The sequence below is a fragment of the Vipera ursinii genome, assembly GCF_947247035.1.
Source record: "Vipera ursinii genome assembly, chromosome: 2".
Taxonomy (NCBI): domain Eukaryota; kingdom Metazoa; phylum Chordata; class Lepidosauria; order Squamata; family Viperidae; genus Vipera; species Vipera ursinii.
The window spans coordinates 16,548,119-16,569,866 of record NC_139513.1 but is presented as its reverse complement, the minus strand read 5'-3'; the positions used below and the strand labels follow the sequence as shown (position 1 = coordinate 16,569,866).

Here is a 21,748-nt window from a genome sequence, read left to right as displayed (position 1 = left end):
AGAGGCCTCACCACCGCCTCTTTCAAGACGGCGGGGAAGCTGCCCTCACTCAAAGAAGCCGATATAACTGCCTGGAACCAGCTGCGTGTCCTCTCCCAGGCTGCATAGACCAGCCAGGAAGGGCACGGGTCCAATAAACATGTGGTGGTGCTCAGCCTCCCCATGATCCTGTCCACTTCCTCCGGAGTCACAGAATCAAACTCCTCCCAGGTCATATCGACAAGACCGCCCGTGTCCTGCTCGACAGACTCTGCCCAGTCAGAGTCCAGACCGGTCTGAATCCGAGCGATTTTTATTTTTACCCACATAATTTCCCACTCATCCATTTATATATTACTGTGTATTCCAAATTTTTGGCACACTTTACCATGCGTTCAGGTTAAATTTCAGGAAGGCTTTGTTCACTTTGGCAGTTCCATGTTCATCACCATACACAACTGAATTTCAAATTCTGGCTAACTTTGCTCCTTATCATATAAGCCTTTAATCTTTCAGATAACTGAAAATGGAAAACTATTTTCACGTTTGGACTTTGTGCTTGTGGTGGGAAAAAAATAAATTTTGACTTGGGTTTTGCCGATTAGATAGGCTTGCTGTTATAGTAATGGCTAGTATATATTGTTATATAAAAGTTTAAAAAATGAGGTTTTATGTTATTACCATATTCTACTGCACTCAAAGGAGTCAGAAGCCAAAGCCTTTTTTTTCTTTTTCCCTCTTGCCTCCACTTCTTTACCTTTCCCTTCTCCCTCCCTATTTTTTCCCATTATCTTTATTTTTCTTGTATGTTTTGTATCTTATATTATGATAAACCAATACATCAGCAAGTATTGCGGGCCCAATTGGCAAAAGAAACCTCAGGATTGTATAGGTTGGAAACATGTGGAAGAGGCCTTCATCCTGCAGTGAACAGACAATGGCTAAAATGATGATTGATGATGATGATGATGCCCTTAAATAGGTCAGATAGAATAGAAATTAGAATAGAAACTGCAATAGAATAGAATAGAATAGAATAGAATAGAATAGAATAGAATAGAATAGAATAGAATAGAATAGAATAGAATAGAACAGAACAGAATAGAATAGAATAGAATAGCAGAGTTGGAAGGGACCTAATATACATATAGTCCAACCCACAGGAGACCCTATACCAGGGGTGTCAAACTCACCACATCACGTGATGTGTCGCGACTTTTCCCCCCATTGCCGAAGCTGGGGGGGGGTTTCGGCATGACACATCTGGCCCACGGGCTGGCAGTTTGACACCCCTGCCTTATATCATTTCTGACAGATGGCTGCCCAGTCTCATCTCGAAAGCCTCCAGGGATGAAGCACCCACAACACACAGGAAGGCGAGCTGTTCCATTGTTCTGTCAGGAAATTTCTCCTTATTTCCAGCTTGAATCTCTCCTCCATCAAATTTCCACCCGTCGTTCCTCGTCTGGCCTTCAGGTGCTTTGGAAAATTAGGCTGACCCCCCCCACACACACACCCCTCTTCCTCTCTGCGACAGCCCCGCAAATAATATAGGAACACTATCTCAGGGGCTGCCACAAAAAGGAGGGAGTCAAGCTATTCTCCAAAGCACCTGAAAGCAGGACAAGAAGCAACGGATGGAAACTAGTCAAGGAGAGAAGCAACGTAGAACTAAGGAGAAACTTCCTGACAGTTAGAACAATTAACCAGTGGAACAACCGGCCTCCAGAAGTGGTGAATGCTCCAACACTGGAAGTTTTTAAGAAGAGACTGGACAGCCATTTGCCTGAAATGGTATACGGTTTCCTGCCTGAGCACGGGGTTGGACTAGATGACCTCCAAGTTCCCTTCCAACTTCTTCTTCTTCTTTTCCAATTTCTTTTCCTCTTTTCTTCTTTCTTTTTCTTCTCCTTTTTCTCTTCTTTCTTTTCCAATTTCTTTTTCTCTTCTTCTTTTTCTTCTCCTTCTTTTCCTTTTCCTTCTTCTCCTTTTCCTTCTTCTTCTTCTTCTTCTTCTTATTATTATTATTAAGCTGACTTTGTAATAATGCCGCTTGGGGTGTGTGTGAAAGCCCTAATAAGCAGGCATATACATAGAATGAAGGCTACTGCTAAGCTTGTAAGCCGCCCTGAGTCTTCGGAGAAGGGCGGGATATAAATGGAATTAAAATAAAATAAATAATAAATAAATTATTATTATTATTATTGTTATTATTATTGTTGTTATTATTGTTGTTATTGTTGTTGTTATTATTATTGTTATTATTATTGTTATTATTATTGTTGTTATTATTATTATTATTATTATTATTATTATTATTATTATTATTATTATTATTATTATTATTATTAATTATTATTATTCATGTCGCCCCTGGTCCTTCCCTTCACTGGCCTGTCCCTAGGATACGGACCTTCCCCCGCCAGGCCTCTCTCTCTCTCTCTCTCTCGTTGCTTAGCAAGCAACGGATGGATTCCTCTCCCAACGGGCTCTCGAGGGCCCCGGAGAGCCAACCCTCCCCAGCTTAACCTGCGCAAAGGCAACCTGAGCTCCGCCTCCCAAGAGACGCCCTTTGCCTGGCCTCTTTCTTTCCACACACACACCCTCCTCCCGTCCGGAGATGGGCGGAGAGGCTGCGGCCCCATCTGGGAGGGAGGGAGGCGCGTGGCGAGCAGACCGGGGCGGGGGAGGGGCGCCGGCTCTTCCCGCGGAGGAGGGTCGCTGCCTGGAAGGCAGGCAGGCAGGCAGGCAGGCAGGCGGCGGGGCTTCCCGGGGGAAGAAGGTAGGGGTTGGGGAGGGGGCCCTCCGGATCGGGGATCCGCTGGGGGGGGGGGGTGGGTGGGGGGAAGGGAAAGGGGGGGGGGGATCTCGTTTTGTTTTGCCTTTCCACCCCCCCTCCCGCACGTGCACGGCAGCCCAGAGGCTTCGCCCTTTTGCCCCGCAGGTGCAGCTCAAGAGGCCTTTTTGCACTTTTTATTTTATTTTTTGGGTGGGGTGGGGGGGGAAAGAAATCCCTCCTGGAGATCGGAGGCCTCGGACTCTCCTCTTATTCCCCTCTCCCCGATTCCTCGGATCCGGCGGTGGCTTTTTTGAATGGGAGGAGGTGGGGGGTGGTGGGGAAGGAAAGCAAGCAAGCTGGAACTTCTCGCGATCTCGTCTTGCGCCGCCTTTTCGGCCCGTTTTTTCAGCCCTGCCGGTTGGACGGAGTTGCATATGGCGGGGGGGGGGCAACGTGGGGTGGAAGGGGGGGCGGGTGGGCAAGAGATGCCGGGGTGGCGGCAGCCCCCCCCCCTTCGGTTGGTGGCCGAGACGAGCCACGAGGAAGGGAAAGGGGGGGAGCCTCGGTCGCCCCCTCCCTCGGCGGATCAGAACCGATCGTGGAGGTCGCCCCCTCCCTCGGTGGATCAGAACCGATCGTGGAGGTCGCCCCCTCCCTCGGTGGATCAGAACCGATCGTGGAGGTCGCCCCCTCCCTTGGTGGATCAGAATCGATCGGTTCGACCCGCTTAGCGAGAGTTTACGTTATCAAATTGGCTAGATGGCTGCTTTTAAGTGCCCGACCGTTGGGGCAGAGTTTCCCAGCAGAGGACGAGGAGGTGCCTCCTTTTTAACAACCGCCTCGCTTAGTGACCGTTCGGGGTGGGGTGGGGTGGGGGGTTGGGGGGGGGCTGGAAATCATCTCTCTTGTTCATTTACGATCTTTTGCAGCGTTCCCTCCGCCGCGGATTTGGTCTTACGCGGTCCGATTTGTAGCCCCCCCCCCCCCGCCACTTCATCCACCCCGCAATCAGATTGAAAAAACGAAACAATAATAATAATAATAATAATAATAATAATAATAATAATAATAATAATAATAATAATAATAATAAAATAAAAATAATAAATCACAGTCAGTGGCAGAATCTGCAGTGCAGCCCCTGTAAGAACCCCCTGTCGCCCCCCCCCCCCAATGCCCGACCCTCATTCAGGACTTTCCTAAATGCCCAGAGAGTCAAGACCAATTTGGGGGGGGCGGAGTGGGGGGGGAAAGAAATAATGCTTAGGGCAGCCCACCATTCAGTCAGGACGGTGGGAAAAGAAAACCCGGTTTTGTGACCCAAGTCTTGCATTTTTTTTGTGTGTGTGTGTGACTAATTCTCCCACGTACGGGGGCTACCGCAGCGTCCCACCATCACATAATGGCCCCTTGTCTTTTCAAACCAGCCCACCACAAGCTGGCGGGTCAAATTGGTGATCTTGCGCTTAGCAACCTGCCACTTCTCTTTTAACAATGGAAGGGAAGTGACATCATCACTCTGTCACGGTCATGTGATTTTTATTTATTTATTATTTATTTTTTTCCTGCTTAGTGCCCACAATGCTTAGCAACTGAGTTGCCCGTCCGCACTGTGGTTGCTAAGCAAGGACGTATCCGTGTATCTCTGCAATAGATGAAATAATTTAACTCAGGCTGTTCACTTGCCACTAAGCAAGAGTAAGGATGGAATGACCGGGCCTTAAACTCAACGGCTAATTAAATAAAGAGGTTTTTTTAATACCCCTTTGAAAAGCCGGTTTTCCCCAAGAGACGAAAGGAGTTCATTTTAAGCTCAGAGGACCTTGTACGTAAAGACACCAAACTCGCAGAGCCCACCAACCCTGAGCAAGGGAAGCCTGAGGGCTGTGGGGAAAGAGAAAAGCCAACTGATATTGGAGGAAGACTGGGATAATTGAAGTATCAGCAGCCATGGCTTCAGCTGAGCCTAGACTCCAGGTTATTTATTTATACATACCGTCAGGGAATCTTTATTCTAATGAGAGAATATTCTCCAAATGTTAAAGAAGTAAAGAATATTGGAGATATAGAAGAAGATCCTTTTATTCCTGACACATTGTGTGCCCTTCATTAATATTTCCTTTTTTTTTCCTTCCGGAACTGCAGGGAGGAACGACGATGGCGGAACAGAGGCTTGTGGTACCCAGAGAAGCGGGGAATGAGAACGAGGAAAGAGACCCGGTCATTGTAGTCAGGACCACGGGAGACTGCTTGACCGGCCACGGCCCATCCCACATTAAGCTGGAGTCACAGGAGGAAATCCACCAATGCTGGGACTCCCATTTGCAGAAATTCCTGAAAAGGGTGGCTGAGCTTCCTGCAGCATTGCCTCCCTTGGTGGAAGATGCCACAGACACCCAGGCCTCCGTGGGGAAAGACCAAGAGGATCTGCAGGAGGAGAATTCTGGGTGGTCCAGAGGGGAATCTGTGCTCCAAATGGATCCGAACATCAGTGGGAAAGCCTGGATGGACAGGGAAAAGCTGGATTTCTGCATGAAAGTGCAGGTGGAAGAGACTTTGAAGGCAGTTGATCTGGGGAGCCAGTGGCCTCTGCAGCTCAGGCAGTTCGGTCCCCAGGATGCTGAGCAGCACCAGGAGGTATCCAATCCTGAAAAGAGGGAAAGGTGGGGTGGGGTGGGGGAAATAATGTGGGGGTTGCGAAAAGCCATCAGAATTACTAACCTGTGAAATTTCTCACGAGCCATCTGAAGTGGCAGAGTTTAGAGTTTGCATTTCAGTTTTGTTCGCAAGAGCCTGTATGAAAACGTGATTAGCATAGCCGTCTCGGAGCATAAAATACCGGGATTCCTTTAAGGAGATTGTGGGGGATTCTATTCATCTATGAGGACTGGGCGGTTATCCATAGGGGAATATTATGTGGCAGATGATTTTGGAGTGGATCCGGAGGATGAGAAAGGTAAAAGAAGATGGCAGGATTTTTAGATGTTCCTGTTTGGTAGTATTGCCTGAGAACCCCCCCCCCCCAAAAAAAATAATAATGCAATTTTACCTTTGTTATAGAATATAACACTGTTTTGGATGACCTGTTTATTTATTTGTGAAATTTATTTGCCGCCTCTCTCACTGTGGGGCTTACTCCAGGTGGCTTACACCAGTAAAATCAGAAAAATGAAGTGTCAGTGTAACAGTAGGAAAATAACAAAACAATAAAATGAACGGTGAAATAAACAATGGGCATACAGCAATGTGAGATTAAAAGATGGACGAGGGGAAGCAGGGAATGCAGAGGGAGGAGCTGGGGTTTGCTATCATTCTAGTACAGACTAGAGCAGGGGTAGGCAAGCTTGGCTCCTTTATGACTCGGGGACTTCAACTCCCAGAATTCCTGAGCCAGCACAGCTGGCTCAGGAATTCTGGGAGTTGAAGTCCACGAGTCATAAAAGAGCCAAGGTCCCCAGGCCAATTGGCAGAGCCAGGTCTTCAGGCTGTTGCAGAAGGATCGGATGGTGTTTATAGCTGTTTATCAATTGCTTCAGATAAAGACTTCCCTGCAGAACCTTTTACCCAAATCTTTCCTCTCTCTTAGTGATCTAAAGCAGGGGTGTCAAACTCGCAATATCACGTGACGTGTCTCTGCCTATCGTGACATTTTTGCCATTACCAGCAATGGGGTGGGCGCAGTTTCGCTATGATACAGCGGGCCAGCCTTTTGGCACTCCTGATCTAAAACGTGTTCCCCAAGCAGTGCTTTCCAGATGTTCTCATTATCCTCACCTTGCAGTAGTTCAGGCATGTCAAACTCGCGACGTCACGCGACGTCGCGCGACGTATCGGAACTTTTTCCCATTGCCGAAAATGGGATTTCTCCGTGACGCTCCGGCCTGCGGGCTGGCAGTTTGACACCCCTGCAGTAGATTAAAATGTGACAGTTTGGTGAAGGCTGGATTTTTAAAGACTCCCAGCTTGGGAACTCTAGGTTACCATAATCACCCAGAGTCACTTGGACTCAGGGGGCTTATAAGTTTAATAAATTATTATGATGGTTGATCACACAATCAGCCAGTTGTTTAAACGGGATCTGGCATTTTTTTTTTGTTCACCCCTCGAGTCCTTCCAAAGACTTGGAATAGACATATGTTGTCATTTAATAAGAAAGGCACCACTGCAGGATATTAGCTATTCCAAGTAAGCCTGCCTTTTACAATTGACTGATGGAGATTTCTGTCAGTGCTAAAGGTGTTCAAGTGGTGCTCCAGTTGTTTTGGCATTGCACCCAAGGCGCCTATCACTACTTGCTAGTTTGTTTTGCTGTTGTTTGTAGTCAGTCTATGCTATCTTATTGTAGCAACTAAGGAGGTGGTCCACTGCTATCTGCTGGTGTTTTCTCAATTTTGGCTTTGCGTGCATTTGTTCTTAAGGCTTGGTCTTGTGCTGCCAGAATTAGCCCGTCATTTTTTTTTGTTCAATTTTCCTGATCTTAGCCATTATCAGATCTTATTGTTATTTGCTTTGTCTGCTTGTTGTTGTTAATTGCGAAGTCGTGTCTGACCCATCGTGACCCTTTGGACAACGTTCCTCCAGGCCTTCCTGTCCTCTACCATCTTCTGGAGTCCATTTAGGCTCACGCCTACTGCTTCAGTGACTCCATCCAGCCACCTCATTCTCTGTCGTCCCCTTCTTCTCTTGCCCTCAACCCTTCCCAGCATTAGGCTCTTCTCCAGTGAGTCCTTCCTTCTCATTAGGTGGCCAAAGTATTTGAGTTTCAACTTCAGGATCTGGTCTTCTAAAGAGCAGTCAGGGTTGATCTCCCCTAGGACTGACCAGTTTGATCGCCTTGCAGTCCAAGGGCCTCGCAGCAGTTTTCTCCAACATCATAGTTCAAAGGCTTCAGTTCTTTGGCGCTCAGCCTTTCTTATGGTCCAACTTTCACAGCCATACATTGCAACTGGGAAGACCAGTTTAATGTACTGGCCATGTAATACTTTGCCTCTTTTTCATTCTTCATTTGGTCTTTCTTATAAGCGAGTTAGATATCTCCAGTTTACTTCACAGTTTACTGTCTTCAGTGCATCTTCTTCCACGTCCTTTAGATATTCTTCCAATCTCCTTTTTTTCTTTTTCAACTGTCTGCTCTGCTTGCAACATTCCATGCCCACCTATTTTCCTTGATAAGTAGAATCTGTCAACATTGCTGCATGGATGGAGGGCATGTTTCATTGTCGCTATTTTTCTGGTCTTCCGATCGAGGGCTTTTACTTCAGCCTGAGTCCAGTCCAATCCAGCATTCCAGCTGTGCATCTAATGACTGGAATTACCCAGGTGTTAATTGCCTTGATGGTACTTCCTTCACTTTAGTGATGTGTTCCATTTCTAACCTTCTGCTTGACGTCATTGTCTTTAATCTTGTGAGCTTGGAGGCTATCCAGGTGTTTGCAGTGATCTTCTTCATCTAGATCAGGGGTCTTCAAACTTGGCCCTTTTATGACTTGTGGACTTCAACTCCCAGAATGCCTCAGCCAGGCACGCCGAATCACCTGCCTCCTCCCTCTGCCCCCTCTGCTTCCACTTGGCTCCGCCATGCACTTTTCGCCCAGAGGGTGAATTGCTCCATTTCAAAGCACCCCATTTGCAAGTAGACAAAGCTCCGAGTCCCCATCATTTCTCCCGAAAAGTGTGTCTGCCCTGGGAAGCCCTGTAAGCCTTTAGGCCCCGGGCAAGCAGATGGTTGGAGGGAGCGGGTGGGCACAAAATAAGACCTCCCCCCAAAATGAGACCTAATGGGTCTTTTGGTGTAAAAAAAATATAAGACCCTCTCTTATTTTGGGGGAAACACGGTAAATAGATAATTAGCCTGTAGTTGCCTGGTGCGGCCTTTTTATTGGACTTTTCATTATTAGGCAGGTTTTACCAGATGTTAACCGACTTCCAATTTACTGCCTTGCCCTTTGTTGTTGAACTGTTTAGCCACGAATGGGTGTCGGCAAAGTCACATGTTTCAACCAAACCCCCTGCAGTTCATCTTCATCTGTGCTGACCAATTCTTGGTCTTCCTTGCCCATTCTCCCACCTTTTCTGCTGCTGCTGTTATTAAAAGTTCTTTCATTGCAGCTTCTTTTATTATTTATTTATTTAGCGTTTGGCTGGTCACACACAGAATTAAAAGCACTTCATATTTACAAGTTAGAACAGTTAAAACAATTTTTTTTTAAAAAAAGAAGCAATTATAAAATCTAAGAGGAAAACAGAAATAACATTTCAGAGTTTAATGTCGAGTTTGGAGATCCAGTCAGTAGCTGCCATTGTTACGCAGAGGAAGTCCTTAAAATCTCCTGGGTATCTTCTTTTAGTGCATTCCCTCACTATATGTTGGATAGTCTGTCGGGGAGCCCCGCAATCACATTGTGCTGAAGGTGTCTTTCCCCATTTATACAGAGAATCGGCACACACCCCATAAGTCGTTCTAATTCTATTGTATGTCACCCATATGTGTCGGGGTAGATTAAATCCTGGAGGTATACTATTAGGATTAATATGCTCAGAAATATCTTGGGAGGTATAGCTACTCCATGCTTCCATCCACTTTTGTATAGTGCTCTGATGTTCGGCCAGCAGCTTAAGCGCTGTGAGGAGTGGTGGATTTCTTGACTTTAATCGACATCATAAGAGATCAGAGGTATAGGCATGAATGGGTAGAGAGGAGTTTAGTAGGATCTTACTATACTCCCGAATGAGAGCTTCTTGTCGTTGTAAGTGCGGGTGAAGTATGTGGCTAAGAACTGGTAGCCAGTGAATAGGTGTAGATTTTATGCATCATTATTATTATTATTATTATTATTATTATTATTATTATTATTATTATTAAATTAGATTTCTATACCGCCCTATTCCTGAAGGACTCAGGGCGGTTTACAGGGCAGCATAAAATACAATATAAAAGATAATATAAAATTAAAATAAATTAATTAAGCCCAACAATTAAAACAATATTTAAAAAGCTAAAACCCCTTCAGTCCAGGCCTGATAAATCAAAAAGCCAGGTTTTCAGGTCCCAGCGAAATGAACGCAGATCGGGGGCGGTCCGGAGTTCCACAGGTAAATTATTCCAAAGGGCAGGGGCGCCCACAAAGAATGCCTTCCCTCTGTGGATCACCCGCCGGCACTCCCTAACTTCTTCTTCTTCTTCTTCTTCTTCTTCTTCTTCTTCTTCTTATTATTATTATTATTATTATTATTATTATTATTATTATTATTATTATTATTATTCACCTCATCCCTTTAGCCCAGCTGTGTTCTTGTTGTATTTCTTTGGGTTGTCCCATATCTGCATGCAGAGCTGCGTTTTGTCAGATGTTGACTAATTCACTGCCTCCAAAGGTTGTGGCTGCTCCGACACTGGAGCTTTTTAAGAAGAGATTGGATAACCATTTGTCTGAAATAGCAAGCCAAGGCCCTTTCCAACTCTGTTATTTCTGTTACTTCTCTCTTCTTTGATGGAGTGCTAGAAACATCTTCGGTCTTCTTCTTCTTCTTCTTCTTCTTCTTCTTCTTCTTCTTCTTCTTCTTCTTCTTCTTCTTCTTCTTCTTCTCCTCCTTCTCCTCCTCCTCCTCCTCCTCCTCCTCCTCCTCCATCCAAGGGCTGGATAGTTTGTGAGTGAGCATGTTGTAGGAGCCCCAACTTTGTCTTGCAACCTTCACAGAGAAAGTCATCATATTCAGTCACAATGTAGTTCAAATGACTGGGTTTCATAAGTTCTGCAAACACCCTTTCCTGCTTAGTAACCACAGTCCGCTGCTTAAATAGGAAGCGAAATGGTTGCTAAACAAACATGTGATCAAGAGATGCTGCGGAGATCTCTGGCAGCTGCCATTTCATTCAGACAAGCTTTTCTGGTGCAGCCGTGCCAGCATTGCTCTCCCTCCAGTGTATGTTGTCAGGCACAGAAACTTGGTCATAAGTGCATACATTGGTTGTAAAATTATTAGTTTTTGTTTGTTACTGTTCTGTTTGCGAGTGATTCCTATTCGAGGTCACTAAATGAGGAGTCGCTACCTCATCCTGGGCAATCTACTGCAGAGGCAAAGGATCACTTCCTTGCTTATAAATCTGTGGCTGACTTCTTACAACATAAGCCCAACTCCTGACTTCACAAGCCACAATATAGTGGCTCTTCGTTTGGCGAGCAGCGATTTGCAAATACAACAGTAATAAGCCGTGTAAAAACATAATTTTAGGAGGAAATTTCTGCAGCTGAACATTAATTTAGCAATCGGTGCCTTCCTTTAGGCCCTTTGAGGCGCTTATCTCTTAATCACATGTTCGCTCTTACCGCTACACATAGAACCTGCTCTTAATTTCACTTGCTTATTTAATTGTTTTTGTGCGTTTGTATCCCACCCCAAGCTGACTTCAAAGAGAAAGAACTCCAACACACCGGAAGGCATAAGAAAGAAACAAAGGAAAGTCATCAGTCTCAATCTGAAGATGAAGATCATCAAAGCCTACGAGGCTGGGAAGAAAGTGACTAACATAGCTCAGGAAGAAAGCCTGGCCCACTCCACCATCTCCGCCATTTTGAAGGACAAGGAGAGGATCAAAGAGGCCATGAAAGGATCATCAGGAATGACCACAAGCATCATCAGGAAGCAAAAACACCTCGTCCACGAAATGGAAAAACTCCTGATACTCTGGATCGAAGACCAGATACAGAAGAGGCTGCCGGTGAGCCTTCTCCTCATCCAGAACAAGGCGCGCAGCATTTTCTCCACGCTGAAGGAACAAGCGGGCGAGGAGTGCACAGAAACGTTCACGGCCAGCCGGGGCTGGTTTATGCGGTTTCAGCAGAGGTTTCACTACCAGAAAACGCACAGATCCAGCAAAGCTGACAAAGAAGCTGCCAGACAGTATCTGGATGAACTTGATAACGTCGTAACCGAAGGGAACTATTTCGCCGAGCAGATATTCCAAGTGGACGAAACTGGGTTGTACTGGAAAAGAATGCCGGAGCGGACCTACATACACAGAGAAGCCCAAGCCATGCCCGGCTGCAAAGCGTTTAAGGACAGAGTAACCTTACTATTGGGTGGAAATGTCGCTGGATTCAAGCTGAAGCCTTTCCTGATCCTCAAATCGGATCACGCCTATATGTTTGAAAACGTAAGCAAGGACAGCCTCCCCGTTTATTACCGATTTGATTGGAAGGCCTGGATGACGCACGCCCTCTTTGAGGATTGGTTTACGAATTGTTTCATACCCCAAGTCAAGGAATATTGTTGGCACGAAGGAATAACGTTTAGAATTCTGCTGCTCGTAGACAAAGCCCCGGGACGCCCCTTGCATCTCGACAGTATCCACCCTAATATAAAGGTGGTTTATCTACCCCCAAATACCACCGCTCTCTTACAACCTGTGGGCCAGGGAGCTATCTCGGCCTTCAAGATGTACTACTTGCATGCAATGCTTGCCAAAGCTTTAGCCGCAACGGAAGATGACAGGGCTAGCTTGCGGGACTTTTGGAAAAGCTACAATATCCTGCACTGTATCGAAAACGTTGCCACAGCCTGGCAGGACGTCAGCGTGGAATGCATGCAAGGATTTTGGAATAAATGCCTAAAATGTTTTGCTGATCTCCTCGATCATTCGGGGGAATTTGACCAAACCCCAAACCTGGATGAGATAAATAAGAAAATTTTGACCCTCGTGGGATTCCTTGACTTGGAGGTTGATGCTAAAGATGTAAAGAAATGGATAGGTTACGCGGAGGGGGAGCTTTCCAACGAAGATTTAATTGAACTGAAGGAAGAACTGGAAGCACAGAAGGTGGTGGAGGAAGAAGTGGAGAAGGAGAAAGAGAAAGAGAAAGAAAAAGAGAAAGAGAAAGTCGTAGAAATTCAGCCCAAAAAGTTCAGTCTGAAAAGATTGGCTGGAGTTTTTTCGGGGGTTAACAAAGTTTTATCGGAATTGAAGCGGATGGATCCAGATGTGGAACGTTTTAGAAAGGTGCACTGGGAAATGAGTGAAATCTTAAAGTGTTACCGCGAAATATATGAAGGGAAAAAGAAAGAAAGGAATGATAAAGAATCCAAGCAGAGTGGCTTCCTGAAGGAAGTTACTCCTTCCCCAGCTCCACGTCCCTTCCTCTTGCCCTTCCCCTCTACAGGAATACAACACCCAGATCCTCAGCCGTCAACCAGCTACGCCAGCCAATTCACTGTTCCCGAAAACGCGGAAAACTATGAATATTTCCAAGGATTCATATCCAACTTGATGTTTACAGGTACTGTAACTGTAAAATCTGATTTGTTCAGGTGGGGGGAGTCTTCGTTTAGCAACTGCCTCATTTTAACAAGCGCAGTTACGGTGATGATGGAAAAATAGTTTTACGCCTAACGCTTGCACCTAGGATCTTCACAGATCGGTAAAGGAAAGGAAATCTTTAGTACAGGCACACAGCGTTCACCCTCCCAATTCAGCTTTTTGATTGCTTTACAGAGCTGCAAAGGTCATAAGTACAAGGATTTACTCGTGAAGCGAGATTACTTTTTCGTTGCCTTGATAACAGCGAATGGTTGCTAAATGAAGCTGCTGCAACAATTCGCTTAGTGACCGTTCAAAGTTACGACGGCACTGGAATGGTGACTTGTGACTGTTTACCACACTTACGGCCATTGCAGCGTCCCCAGGGTCACGCGATCCAAATTCATATGCTTTGGCGACTGGCATGTATTCTATGACGCTTGCCGTGTCCCGGGGTCATGTGATCCCCTTTTGCGACCTTCTGACAAGCAAAGTCAATGGGGAAGACAAACGTGTTACTAATTGAACGACTGCAGTGATTCACTTAGCAGCTGTGGCAAAGAAGGTCCTAAAATGGGGCAAAATTCACTTAACAAATGTCTCGACAAATACTATGGGCTCAATTGTGGTCGTATGTCGAGGACTACCTCCACCTGTGTGATCATGCGTCATCACTGACCTTGTTGCTGACCCCCAATTGTAGTCTACTTGGTTTTTTTTTTAAAAAAAAAAAAAAAGTTGGTAATGCGATATTATTACCCCTAATCTTGTACTTAGCATAAAATACATGTAATATTTTAGAACGGTAGTTGGGACCGTAATTTTCCAACACTAAGTGATGCTCTTGTAAAATGTCACATAACCACATCACTTGCGATGGCCATCTTGGTAATCCAGAGACTGCGTGGGTCATTCAGAGAGGACTTCAGGCGAACGGAGTCGTAGGGCAACCAGGCCAGATGGTGAGAGCTGCAGATGGGTAGATGAGTCCCCCCTAGGTCAAGAGGTCCCCAACCTTTTGGGCACCAGGGACCGGTGCCGTGGAGAAAGGTTTTTCCGCGGACCAGAGAGGGTGTGGTTTTGAATACTGCCTGCATCCCGAGGATGGAGCTTTGCTTGTTTGTGCAGCCCACTTGTTTGGCATGCTGTGGACCGGTGGCGGTCCACGGACCGTGTGTGTGTGTGTTGGGGACCCCTGCCTTAGCTGGGTGCTGGTGACCAAAGGCAAGCTGGCAGGAACCACAGGATGTGGATGGGATGGTGATGGTCCCTATGAAGTGTGGGCAGTCTGGGGGGAGGGAGCTATAGGGCAGAGGCTGGTGAAGAGGCACAACAGAGTACGGGATCCCTGGGCTGTTTTTAACACTGTAGTGGGGCTCCTCAGAAGAAAATTGGTAGGAGCAGCTTAAAAGAAGGCCTTGTGAAATTTCCTGCCGACTTCCTCACTGACTTTGCTTACCGGAAGCCCTAGGGTAAGGTTGTGAATGGCATTCACGTGATGGCTGCTCCCTGCATCGTCATCATCTACATTAATCACGATCTCGTGACTGCGCAAACATTGGGACACCTGGAACTTGTGAGTAGGCTTGTAAATCCCCCTCATTCAGCAGCGTCATAACTTTGAAAGGCAAGGCAGTCTTTTTTTTTAAAAAAATTTTTAAACATAAAAAACATAAAATCCCATCCCACCCCCACCCAGTTCCCCCTCCCTCTCCCTCCCCCCCCCCCCCGACTTCCCAGAGCAAATACAGGGCATTGACCATAACAATCTTAAACTATAATATGCAAACTAACTATAATAACACTTTGAATCCTATCGCACTTTACCTCTCCTTAAAAATAACTAAATAATAACAAATCTTCTAAATCTAACACTCATTCAAATGCTAAATGAAACTTTTTGGCCCCATATTTATTCTGGATATAATCAATCCATCTTCTCCATTCCTGGCAAGGCAGTCTTGAGTAGCCGTGAGGCAAGGACTCCTTCAATATTCACACGCTGAATTTTCCATTTAACCTTTTTTGTTTCTATTTGGATTATTTGTTGTTGTTTTTTTAAAAAAAAATCTGCCTACAGAATTAACCATAAGCTTTGAAAGTAGTCCTGCGTTTTGAATTGTCAGAATGATAACCAAAGCTTTAAAAGCTAATCAATTACTGTAGTCTACAGGTAGTCCTTGACTTATGACCAAAATTTCTGTGGTTAAGTGAGACATTTGTTAAGCGAGTTTTGTCCCATTTTACGACCTTTCTTGCCATCGTTCTTAAGTGAATTACTGCAGTCGTTGTTAAGTAAATCTGGCTTCCCCGTTGACTTTGCTTTGTCCGAAGGGTCACCGAAGGGGATCACATGATCCCTGCAACCGTCATTAATATGAGACAGTTGCCAAGCCTCTGAATTTTGATCACATGACCGTAGGGATGCTGCAATGGTCGTAAATGTGAAAAAGGGTTCATAAGTCACTTTTTTCAGTGCTGTTTGTAACTGAACGGTCACTAACTGAATTTTTGTAAGTCAGGGACTTCCTGTATTTTAATCTTTAAAAAAATGTTAGACTGAAAGAGATCTTGGAAGCAGAATGCATAACTTTTGTTTTATTTATTTACTTATCAAATTTAGAAATTGCCCAGCTCCCTCGCAGGATAGAAACTGTGTATATATATATATACATATATATATATATATGTATATGTATATATAATTTAGATGTTAAGCAAAATGTTGTTAAACATGTCCTCTTCAGAAAGGATATCAAAAATTAATGACAGTTAGAACAATGACAGTTAGAACAATTAATCAGTGGAACAACCTGCCTCCAGAAGTGGTGAATTCTCCAACACTGGAAGTTTTTAAGAGGAGACTGGACAGCCATTTGTCTGAAATAGTATAGGGTTTCCTGCCTGAGCAGGGGCTTGGACTAGATGACCTCCAAGATCCCTTCCAACATTATTATTATTATTATTATTATTATTATTATTATTATTATTATTATTATTATTATTTATTTATTATTATTATTTATTATTATTATTATATTGAATGTGGGAGGCCAAATTAAAATTGAAAGCACAATAGCAATAGCTCACCCAGTGACATTTCGCTTGATGACCTGGTCTTTGGAACAGAATGAAGAGCAGGTGTAATCAATAAACCAGAAAAGTCATTATAAGAGGCAGCTGCTCAGGATTTGCTCCTTGTGATTCCTACAGCCAGGAAATGTTTCAGTAGGGAAGAGTCTTCATCACTAGGCTTCAGAGTTGCAGCCAATTATTTTTGTGTATTTTGGATCATCTACTGCCCAGTTCAGAACTGTAGATCCATCTCCCCCAACTTGTTTGAGTGCTACAAATCATGGAGGGAGGCAGAGCATGCCTGGTGCAAAACCCATGCAGGATTTCTTCAAATTGAATCAACTTTCTCTTTCTCCCCTCCCCAGGAGTCCCAAAAGATACAATGCTAAAACCTCCCAAATTGGAAGAAGAAGCCTTTGAGATTGTGAAGGTGAAGATTCCCCTGGACATAAAGCAAGAGATTGATGGGGAGGCCAACTCACTAGGTAAGGATGCGGAGTGTCAATCATTGCAAACATTTCTGGGGTGCTTTGAGCCAATAGAATCCTCTGCTCCCTTTTTTGAAACCAGAGAAGGGACAGCATCTGGCAGAACTAGTTGGTTGTGCACAGTCCTTCACATCGGATGATTCCAGCAAGATGAGGAAAGAGACGGACCCAGTTTCCGTTGCAGAATTTTTGGTTCATAAAATCTTTGGTTGAAAAGGATTAGGTTGCAGTGGATAGGAAAGACCTGACTGCTGGGAAACCTAGAGACCTGCCCCAGTTGAGAATGTAATATTGGACTAGGTACCCCCATGTTCCTTACATCTGTCAGGAACCAATAATTGTATAGACCATGAGCCATTAGTGTTGAGTATTAGTGACTACACACAGTAGATAGACTTTTCCCATGACTAGATCTGTAATTAGTCCAGCTATTCTCCAGAGTGCCTGAAAGCAGGACAAGAAGCAACGGATGGAAACTAACCAAGGAAAGAAGCAACCTAGAACTAAGGAGAAACTTCCTGACAGTTAGAAGGATTAACCAGTGGAACAACCTGCCTCCAGAGGTGGTGAATGCTCCAACACTGGAAGTTTTTTTTTTTTATTGAAAAGTTTTAACATACATTTTATCTTTAACAGTTTTTAAGAAGAGACTGGACAGCCATTTGTCTGAAATGGTATAGGGATTCCTGCCAGAACAGCGGGTTGGACTAGATGATCTCCAGGGTCCCTTCCAACAGCTGCTACTACTACTACTACTACTACTACTTATTATTATTATTATTATTATTATTATTATTATTATTATTATTATTATTATTATTATTATTATTTAATCCCATTTATATCCCGCCCTTCTCCGAAGACTCAGGGCGGCTTACAATTTAAAGCACAAATCAATGTGCTTAGCAATAGCCTTCATTCTATGTATATGCCTGCTTATTAGGGCTTTCGCGCCCCCCCCCCAAGCGGCATTATTACAAAGTCAGCTTATTGCCCCCAACAATCTGGGTCCTCATTTTACCTACCTCGGAAGGATGGAAGGCTGAGTCAACCTTGAGCCTGGTGGGATGCGAACCTGCACTAATTGCAGGCAGCTGGTGTTACTTAAGGAGGCATTAGCGCACTGCTCCACCAAGGCTCTTTTTATTATTATTATTATTATTATTATTATTATTATTATTATTATTATAAAACTTATTCATAAAACATGAAACTCAGTCAACTGAACACTCAAATTGACTGGCACTGATGGTTCACACGGGTTGCTGCCAGCATCCTAGGTATCAACCAGATATCTCCCTATTATTATTATTATTATTATTATTATTATTATTATTATTATTATTATTATTTATTATTATTATTATTATTATTATTATTATTAACTTAATCACCCTACAGAGGATAGAATCCTATATTCCGAGGAGGCCAGGAAGTCCAAAATATTGGTCAGGGTAGGAATGCAAAGTTAGCCGCCCAATGCACAACTATTTAACTTCTGCCTGGCTATAACAAAGGGGAACTTCCCACCTTTCTGGCCCACGGCTTTGTCGGTTTTATTGCACAGATTGATCAGGAATGAAGGATTCTGGGAACTGAACTGTGTCCATCTAGGGAAGGCTGAGGATAGCTGTAATGTGTTTAGATTGGCTTGGAATGTTGCATGGACCCAACAATGATGGTTTGCACAATGTTAATGGGTGAGACCATTCATTGTGTTTAGATAAGATTACAGTTCAGAACCTATTCTAACTAGAACAGGCTTAGTCCTAGAAAAGTCTTCTTGATGATGGGGTCCTCCCAAATCAGAGGCTTCAGGTAGATGCTGGCATGGCATCAAATGAGGATGGTTGAATTTGGGATTTCTTAGGTCAAATGGGAGGGGGAAGACTTGGCCTGTGAGGAGACCCACCAGCACTAGAATTCATAGCAGAAGTTGCTTGGAAGTGGAATTTATTGTTGGAGGACAATTAGACATACAATAAATGCTTTTCTGTTTCTCTTAGAATACGACATATGACAGATACATAAGACCTTCTTGGTGAGATGATCTGAAGAAATGGACATTTGCAAGAGTTTGGAATGAGTCAAAAGATTATTTTTCTGGGGTCTGGGATTAAAGGAAAGCCAATAAATCCAGCGGGAGCACAAAGGCGCTCATGAAAAAAAGCCAGTGAGGCTTTCCTGTCTGACGAAGGTGATCAAAGCTCAAATGAAGCCAATTTTCAGTTTGGGAAAAAGTCTGGAATTAACAGTGTGCAACCATCACTGTTCCACATACTCCACGTGTGCAACCAAAGGATAACCTGCATAAATATATGTGAGAAAATTCACAGCAAACCCTCTTTTATTCAACAGGGGCACACTCCCTCTGCAAGAGAAAAGTGTATTTGCTCAGAGTATGGGGAAATGGGTTGGAAAACAAAGCTTCTGAAGCTCATGAAAATCCACACAGCAGAGAAGTCATAAAAGTTCAAATTCCAGCAAAGGTGTTCAATGCAAAATCTGATTAAACACAAGAAGACCCATCTAGGAGAAAAGCCATACAAATGCAATGAAGTGGAAAAGCAATAGGGGATTCTGGTCAAGCCCCTGAGCCATACAAACACACTTAATTGTGGCAAAAGCTGCATTGGTCAAGACACCCTCATCAAACACAAGAGGACCATATAGGAGAGAAGCCACAAGAATGCCAAACCCATCTTGGTGGTCCACTAAAAGATTCGTACAAGTTTCTGTAATTTTTCCATATTTCATAAACGTGAAAATCCATCTATGAGGAACAGTCTAGGTGGCAGGATTGGTGTTCAGGTCTAATAGGCAGTTTCAGAGGGACAATATTAGCAGACAGCTGAGAGCCGAGCACGAGAGGCATTGGTGGTTTTTTTTAAAAAACAAATATCGACACATTAAAATGTTTTTAAAATAGACTTGTTTCACATTGAAGTTCTTTGTTCAAGCCCTGGGATCGCCGGCAGGTTAGAAATGACCCTTTTGTGCAGTCTTGGTAGTTAATGTCAGCTGGGATGGACAGAACTGAATAGATCAGTGGGTTGATATCTGCAAGAGATATTGCTCTGTACTGCATAGCGCCTTCCTGAATATATTTGGCCTCCACAGAGGTTTTGGGAGAGGAGCTGCAACCTGACACCTTTACAGTAAAACCTATTCAGTAGGGAAGATTTGGGTAGCAAAGAAAAAGGGATTTTTCAGGTATTGCCCTCATAGGTCCGCACATATTCCTCACCCTTATAGTTTTGTCAAGGCCTGCTTGGTCCTCTCCTGTGATTAGATAAATGAATCCTGTGTTTAAAATACCAGAGTCATTGAAAGTCAGGTGGCATACACAAGACGTACAAATTTAATGTAATAATGCTCTTATTTGCTGACATTTTATTTTTTAAGAATTTATACGACTGCTCCTCTCATAAAAACAACTGAATGGCAAGAAAGGAATCTAAATAAAACAGTTTAGATGGATAAACTACATCAGTGTTTCATAATCCTGGCAAATTGAAGATGCAACTCCCAAAATTTCCCAGAATTTGCTTGTTCAGGCAAAAAAGAGGTGAACTGAGACCGAATTTGCATCATGTTTCCATTCTCCCTGGTTAGAGTCTTAAAAATTTGATTCCCTCACCCACAAGATCCTTGAAACTTTTTAGGATGGTCTTGATTGACAGGAAGATTTTTAGTGTAACATGCGATGGACCTACAAACCAGGCATGATTTCACTGCTGTGCTTGCCATCTTGGCTTTATTGATCACACTCTGCGGACATCCCTGTCTTGGATGAAAAAAGTTAGCAGTCTTAATAAACTTAAAAGTGTCTAAAATAAAACCAAGGGTTTGCTTTAAGAGCAAAATTAGTTAAATGTTAAAATGTTGGAAACAGACCTAGAACCATGAATATAGGAAAATATTTTGTTATTTGCGGGGAAAATATTTTGTTCTTTTGGTGCACTGAGTTTGTAGAAAATAATGTATAAAAATAAAATTATCATTACTGCTGTTTGAGAGGTGCACACTTTCATTCTCTTCCATTTATTTTTTTTCCTGGCACAACCCTCTGAATGGCTCAATCTGCAAATCCTCCACAGATGAAAAGCTAATGGGGGGGGGGGAATTGAGAAAATAACCATAATGGCTTGGCTTAATATTAAGGATGGGAAACCACCTAGAAGAGGCATCACGTAGGAAACCAATAGAAGCTTCCCTTCTTTGCATTGTCAAGGAAACAAGGTGGACTGACTTAGCTGGAGGCTAAAACATATAGGGAACGGTTGCTGGAATTGGGTATGTGTAGTTTAACGAAGAGAAGGGTGAGGGGTGACACGATAGCAGTGTTCCAATATCTCAGGGGCTACCACAAAGAAGAGGGAGTCAAGCTATTCTCCAAAGCACCTGAAAGCAGGACAAGAAGCAACGGATGGAAACTAGTCAAGGAGAGAAGCAACCTAGAACTAAGGAGGAACTTCCTGACAGTTAGAACAATTAACCAGTGGAACAACTTGCCTCCAGAAGCGGTGAATGCTCCAACACTGGAGGTTTTTAAGAAGAGACTGGACAGCCATTTGCCTGAAATGGTATAGGGTTTCCTGCCTGAGCAGGGGGTTGGACTAGATGACCTCCAAGGTCCCTTCCAACTTTATTTTATTATTATTTTTATTTTTATTTTTATTTTTATTTATTTATTTATTTATTTATTTATTATTAATTATTATCAATCAGAATAGAGCCGGAAGGGACCTTGGAGGTCTTCTAGTCCAACCCCACTGGCTCAAGTAGTTTTTTGTTTGTAGTAAACAAGACAAAAGTGAATTTGCCTGATTCTTGGGGAGAAGTCCATCAATAGGTAAGATGCACCATACGGACCTGCAGCACCCAGGCATCTCTGAATATCACGCTGGTAGCGAGCAATAAAGGGAGAGCGATGGATGTCTCACAATTCCGCAGGAGAGAAGCCACCACCTGGGATTAAGGAGGAGCTTCCTAACCGTGAGAACCATCAGCCAGTGGAACGGCTTGCCTTCAGAAGCTGGGGATGCTTCGTGGCTGTTTTTTTTGTTTTTTTTGTTTTAAGAAGTGACTGGACAGCCACCGGTCTGCAACGGTATTTAGGGTCTCCTGCTT

The 21,748-nt window shown here is 43.9% G+C and overlaps 1 protein-coding gene across 1 annotated transcript; it reads left to right on the top strand.

The window, feature by feature from the left end:
- Positions 1–2,667: 2,667 nt before the first annotated feature.
- Positions 2,668–20,594, top strand: LOC310635339 (tigger transposable element-derived protein 1-like). The gene is made up of 5 exons (XM_083354169.1): positions 2,668–2,761; positions 4,904–5,395; positions 11,160–13,032; positions 16,493–16,612; positions 18,622–20,594. The coding sequence occupies exons 2-5, from the start codon at positions 4,916–4,918 to the stop codon at positions 18,633–18,635; spliced, it is 2,487 nt and encodes an 828-aa protein (XP_083210295.1). The 5' UTR covers positions 2,668–2,761; positions 4,904–4,915; the 3' UTR covers positions 18,636–20,594.
- Positions 20,595–21,748: the final 1,154 nt, after the last annotated feature.

Excerpts from the sequence above, each read along its gene's own strand:
- LOC310635339 (XM_083354169.1), top strand. The coding sequence starts at position 4,916 with ATGGCGGAACAGAGGCTTGTGGTACCCAGAGAAGCGGGGAATGAGAAC. Across the intron at positions 5,396-11,159 it reads ATGCTGAGCAGCACCAGGAG|CTGACTTCAAAGAGAAAGAA; the intron begins GTATCCAATCCT and ends TCCCACCCCAAG. Across the intron at positions 13,033-16,492 it reads ATCCAACTTGATGTTTACAG|GAGTCCCAAAAGATACAATG; the intron begins GTACTGTAACTG and ends TCCCCTCCCCAG.